This window comes from Cyprinodon variegatus, unplaced genomic scaffold (assembly GCF_000732505.1).
Source record: "Cyprinodon variegatus isolate N-32 unplaced genomic scaffold, C_variegatus-1.0 Scaffold481, whole genome shotgun sequence".
NCBI lineage: Eukaryota > Metazoa > Chordata > Actinopteri > Cyprinodontiformes > Cyprinodontidae > Cyprinodon > Cyprinodon variegatus.
The window spans coordinates 832,743-839,343 of NW_015150934.1; the positions used below are offsets into that span (position 1 = coordinate 832,743).

The 6,601-nt window shown below is 37.2% G+C and overlaps 1 protein-coding gene across 1 annotated transcript; it reads right to left on the reverse strand.

Moving 5' to 3' along the window:
* Positions 1 to 237: 237 nt before the first annotated feature.
* Positions 238 to 6,350, reverse strand: asf1b (anti-silencing function 1B histone chaperone). Its single transcript, XM_015390029.1, has 4 exons — positions 6,060 to 6,350; positions 4,370 to 4,485; positions 3,729 to 3,905; positions 238 to 1,862 (listed from the first exon to the last, which is right to left on the reverse strand). Exons 1-4 carry the CDS (start codon positions 6,166 to 6,168, stop codon positions 1,665 to 1,667), a joined length of 600 nt encoding a protein of 199 aa, XP_015245515.1. The 5' UTR covers positions 6,169 to 6,350; the 3' UTR covers positions 238 to 1,664.
* Between the last annotated feature and the right edge of the window lie 251 nt (positions 6,351 to 6,601).

Consider the following 6,601-nt stretch of genomic DNA (forward strand, 5'->3'; position numbering starts at 1 on the left):
GAACATTATACTATATGACAACTCTTCTTGCCATATGCACAAAGCACTGTTAAAGCAAGGACATCTACACATCTTGGAGGGATTTTTAGTTAGAAAAGACAAACACTTTATTATGCCAGGTGTTTCCACTCCTAACCCCCCACCCCCTCCATACCTCAACCCCACACCTGGACTACTGGGAGGGCAGAGCAATGACCAAGAGCCCTTCATAGCCAGTAGCATCAAAAGGTTCTTTTCACACAGATTTGCATCTGAATATCCCATTGAACTGTTTCATATTCTAACAGTGTAGACTCTATTAATACCTACCATAGGCTTAATGCTCTGTTGCTTTCTTCGTTCCTATACTAAAAGGACCACACCAAGCATGAGGATTAATGCCTAACGATTCCTGCTTACATGTGAACATTTTATGGGCCGACAACAGCTTTTACACCTGGTTTCACGAGGCACATTCAGCTGCAGGTAGAGCCCTAGTACTGGGTTTGTTAAAAAACCTTGAATGAAACCTGCCAACATTTAAACTGCAATAAGCGAACAGCCATTATCGTACTTGATACAGGTTACTTTTTCACTAATTGCATGTTGTATGTATATCGATTTCTTTTCATTAACCATAAAATGTTGTAGACATCAGAAGTGGAGGGAACAGATGGATGGGTGGGGGACTTACTCGATGCCACGAAGATAAAACAAGCGAGAGCAGACACCACCCCCCTCCTTTATGTGCTGCAGTTTCCTAGCAACGTGAGGCTGGAGTGGAAATGGTGAAATGATGCTGCTGCATTTTATGAATGAAACTGGAAAAAGGAAACAGCCAGAGAGGGGAGGGGAGAGCAAAGCATGCTGTTGCTGTGCTTTCAATTCCTCACGAGTCAAAGCAGGAAGGAGCTGCAAGGAGCAGTGGTAATCAGATACAGAAATTTTATTTAACCTCACCACTGGTAAAAAAAACAACAAAAAAACAAAGTATAAGATATAATAATATGGAGAAGATAATAAAACAATAGCCTTTCAGTAAGAAGGCAAAACAAGCGCTAGGAATATATTTACAAAGAGCATTTTAGTCACAGAACTTGACAGCATCTGTTTTAAACATCAAGTCCTGCTATATTTTCCCCCCAACACAACAAATGGGGCATCATTTTGGGAAAGCTTAAAGAGGTGGGTTTATTATTGTGAGCACAAAATTACCTCTTAGGATAAAAATTAATATTTCATCCCAAGAAGCAGTAGGTTCCTTGATACCACAAAAGAGCACCTGATGAGACGTTTCTGAACAATGAGATTATTGTGGTACAGGAGTACCAATGCAGAGATCAGTGTCCTGAGGCCCTAATCTTTGCTCAAAATGCTCCAAAAATGTAGCTGGATTAAAAAGGAAAAAAAAAGAGAATGTTAGGTGTGATAATAAATAAAATGCATTTCTGGTTGTGCAGATCTGAGTGTTAGAAGGGAAGAGAAAAGCAGACAAGACAGGAAGCTATGCTGGCAACACCCATCCCATTAAATGGGCTACACAGAAGAGAGAAAATGTCCCATCTCATCATGTCCTTCAAATGTCCACATAGGGGACATCTCTGACGATATTATGAAGTACTACGATGTGTACGAATGTTAAGGTGAGAAGAGCTCCTTGTCCATCCTCATGAGTCTCATGACGCCTACATGCAATCCATTGAGTTGTCTGGCATCTGTCCAAGAGCTGGCATCTTTCCTGGTGCGCAGGATGGGGGGAGCATGCCGCCCGTGTTCGGTGACGGGTCCACGTTTTCGCTGTCTTCTATCTTGTCGGCCAAGCCTTCCCAGTTGATGTGGAAGCGGGTGACACGGGGGTTGGACGCCAAAATATTCCTCAGAAGCTGGAAGGAAAAGGGACGCGTTATACTCGTGAACTTTGTGTGGCTTTCAGTTTAAAGAAAGAAAAGGTAGAGATGGGGAAATTGGGCCAAAAAATATATATATAATTTAAATTTGTTTGAAGCTTTATAAATTATCAGAACATTGATTCAAATCAATTAAGTCAGGCTTCTAATGTAGCATTCATTTCAGTGCAGCCTAAAATAAAATACTTACAACTAATATATATATATATATATATATATATATATATATATATACACACACATACATTAGGGCTGCAACAACGAATCGATAAAATCAATAAAAAACGACTTTTTTAAAGTTATATTTAAAATGCCACAATAATCACATTTAATGAAGTTAATGCCAATTAATGCCTTATTTAAAAAAATTAATTTAATGACTTTTAATTATTTTTAATGACCCGTGGAAACCCTGAGCCACCTTTTACTTTGATTACTGCTTCGCACGCTCTTGGCATTCTCATGACGAGCTTCAAGAGGTAGTAGGGACAAACTTAAAAGATTTAAAGGTGGGAGGAAATGAAATCTTACAAAAGTAAAAGCTACAATTTATCAGGAGCTGGATTTTGAGACTACTGTTTTTATGCACCTTACATGTATAAATGAACTGATTTTATGAAAAGGGGAAAAAAACTTGAGGAACTCCCATTGATGGACAGAAACAAGGAACCAGAAGCCATTAAGCCTCCATTAAAACTGAGAATCTGGGGTTTTATCAGAACCTTCTGTCCATCCTTCCAAACAGACAGTAGTAATAAGACAGTTATACTGATTCCAGGTGGAAAACTGATTAACTTCCAAATCTTTTCAGATAAGTTAAATCTTTCTGACTTTCTTAGAAGGCTGGGTTTTACTTCTGTATTCTGAGGCAGCCTGAAATGCAGCCACTCGTATTTGCTCATTAAGCACCCATGCCTTTAAATGAAGCTGCTGCTCCCACCATTTGCTGTCTGTTGTCAATGTTTTTACCTCCGCAGAGGAGGTTATGTTTTCAGCGAGTTTGTGTGTCTGTTTTTCCATCTGCGAACAGGACAACTAGAAAAGTTACAAACAGCTTTTAATAAATTGCTCCTCATGCCAAGGAACAGTTGATTAATGTGTGGTAATGATCCAGATGTTTAAGCTATAGGTGGAAGTAACAATATGAAGCAAAATTTTCTGTTTGGCGGAGATCTGCGCTCTCAGAGTACTTCTCTAGTCTTTGATTCGTAAACAAATGTTAATTTTTGTTTATATACTTTTTTTTTAGCATTTGTTATTACTTCACAGTCTTTTTCCTGTAAATTGAGGATGAAGAAGCAGCATCTGCATCAAGCATTGGCCCCAAAGTAAAGTGGGTAGCAAATATCAGGGATTGATTAGACTGATGTCAAAATAATCTACAATAACATGCAATTTTTCGTTAAGAAAAATTGCATCAGTTGATGCCGATTTCTAGCTAAGAGGTTTAATTAATAAAACAAAACCGTCTTAACCACTTAAGCCCAGGCCAAGAATGGTTAGGGGTAAGGCATGAGCGCTTTTTAAATATTGTGTTTAAACTGGCCCCCTATTTCAAATGAGTAAAAACAAGTTTTAAAAAATAATTGATATTGACCGATGTGAAAGGCTAATATGGTGATAAATGTTTCCATTATATTACACAGCCCAGTTTAAGCACAAATGAACAATTAAAATTAGCATAAAAATATTCAATTAATTAATAAATAAACTGTCGCATTTAACCTATGGAAACACTAGGGGGCAACAGAGAGCCACTCTTTACTGAAGTCTTTAATCAGACCCTTTTAATGCGCTCTTCATGTGTTTTATAAAACACAGAACCTTCTCTGTTCTAATTACCTGGGAGTAGTCTGGTTTTAATGGAGGGTTTTCCCGTAGTTCTGGGTCTGTGTATTCATTGTTGACATAATAACCGATGCGTATGAACTCTTGTCCTCTGTAGGTACAGGTTATGAGGACCACAGTCACTCCCACAGCATCAGTCTCTGGAATCAGACCTGTATTAGGAGCGTCGGCCTATTGGGGTGAAACAGAGCAAACAAAAATATTACCTCAAAACTTTATCCCACATAATACATCATTAAGCACTGTGGTATAACAGCTAAGATTTTTTAAAAACATGCAACAATCAGATATTTGTGGACAATTTCTGATCCGTAGTTTCTGTACTTGGGCCAGCTAATGAGTTCTTTTTTTCTTTCAGGAATAAAGAAGGTAACTAATATACATAGACATTTTTGTGTATATTAGTTACAGACTTTGAAAAATACATCATGTAGAGGCATTCTGCTTCTATTTGTGTTTTGTACATTAGCAGACTTTCTGAAAAGCTCTTAATACAATGTGACCTATTATTTGTAATGTAATGAACCTCAGTCATTGTTTATTTGGTGTTAGGATGTTTTTTTTTTTATTTGTCAAGCATGTATACATTTGGGATTTTAATCCAACTAGAGAAGTAAGAGCTATCAAGTACTCACCTGAAACACAAACATGTGTCTGCCGGCTGGTACAGGACCAACTAGAACAGAATCCAGAACCTGGTCGTATTCTTCACTCTCAGCAGACCCCACATAGATGATCTTCCACTCCAGATCTAACAGAGGAAAGGTGGTGGGACCACACCCACCAGGACAAACGTTTAAATTCACACGGCTTATATTTCAGCACATTATTCAATCACTGCATATAATGTTGTCAAAGACAAAAGCTCATTGGAAGTGTGCAGAAAGCTTTGAAAACTAACACCAAAAAATACCGGAAAATACTAATAAATGGGTATTAAGTTGGGTCTTGTGGGCTCAACAGAGTGATGCTTATAGAATTTCATTCAATATAAATTAATATAAATGGAGACATTTCCTTTTTTTTGTTATCCCGGGCTCTTTTGGCATGAATCAGTCTGAAATTCTATAATATTGAGTAATATAATGCGTAATATAAAAACTGATATCAAAGTACTTGCATTAAAACACAAACGCATTAATTGTATTAAATGTAATCCAAAAGGAAAAGCAACAGACTTCATTGCAACAGTTAAGTAACGTCAAATGATAGTTTTAATCAGGTTTTCTACATTATATATCAAGACAAATTTTGTTTTATCAAACTTTAACTTAATTTTGCACTACAGCAACAGCTCAGTTTGTCTTTGTTACCATGGTAACCTTGGTACTTTCTCTTATATATCCTTTAAACGGAGTATATTTGGTCAAGAAATGTGTGCCTTTAAAACAATAACTTAAAAGAACAACAAAGGAAACTGTTTTCCTATTCCTGCAGCATATTACTGAGTTAAGAGTTTGGAACACAGACTCTTGTTTGACTGGATGTAACTAGGGCTGAAACAATAACGATTAATCGATTATCGATTAATTGTTAACCGGAGTATAGACTCTAAAACATGCCTTTAGCTGACAGAGCAACCCAATTAGAGCAGTAATTATACCAAAATTGTATATATATATATATAAACATTTTGCATTTCTTATTAACAATTAGTTTTGTCTCTCAATATGCTCTGTGTTTCACCCGGTTTAATTCGTAAAAATCTTTGACTATCCAATTATTAATGGAAAGATTAATCGATTTGCTAAATAACTTATTACAGATGGAGCGTAAAATTTTTTTATACATTTCGCGGGTAAGTTCTGCTCCATTTGATTAATGTATTCTGTAAAACCACAAAATGAAGGAGTGGATAAGTTTCGTTATATATAGAGTTATATTAAATTAAACAAATGGCGATAGGAATGAAAAGAAGATTAGAGGTTGGTAGGACTGAAAAGGAGGCAAAACTAGTTAATTTCTCAGCAGGAATTTATGTTTCGCGGCAATTCGGTGTTTCTGCCAATATAACGCTCCCAGCCAATCATCTTGCTGGGAAACACTGACGCAATGGTACAACAGCCAATCAGCGAAGGGAGAAAGCGGGCTTCTCAGAACAAACGCGCCAGCGCCAATTTTTAACTGCTCGCATAAAGAAACATACCCAATCCTTTTAAAATATCGACTAACAGTTTTTATGGGAAAACATAAAGGTGTAATTGGGACATACTGAGGCGCCACGCATTTTCACGTCTGAGCTAACACTTAAATAAAAGCGCGTAAACGTTCCTGCGAAAATAGACCGTTTGATACAACTGACAGCACGAGAAGGAGAAAACTTACCTTCGGGTAAATCCTCCATGCATTCAAACGTTATTTCAAACTGAAACGGGTTTCCAAACGGGCTCGGGTTGTCCAGAACAGCAACATTTAAGACTTGTACCTTTGCCATGACAGAAAACTAAGTTACGCGTTAACCTAATAGCTAATTTAGCTGTAAGCAGGCCTGAACTATTACTGAATACTGAGCTGTTTGTTTTAAAGTCAGTTGTCGAGTTAAGAAGTTAGAGTTGGAGCCCTTTATTCTAAGAGAGAACACCTACACTACCCATCGGCTACTTGTTAAGAGGAAGTGCGTCACTCTTCTTCTTCTTCTTCCTCTGCATTGATCACGCATTTACAAATCCTATGCTTCTGCCCTCTAGTGTTCATATGGTGAACAACAGCTAAAATCTTTTGGAGGAAGGGTAGAACCCTGGGCTGATAAGTACATCAACTAAATTATATTTGACAATCATAGGTTTCAAGATTCTACAGACACTAATTTGGACAAACGTTACATTTATTTTTAACAATATTAATGTATGACAGAAATCAACACAAAC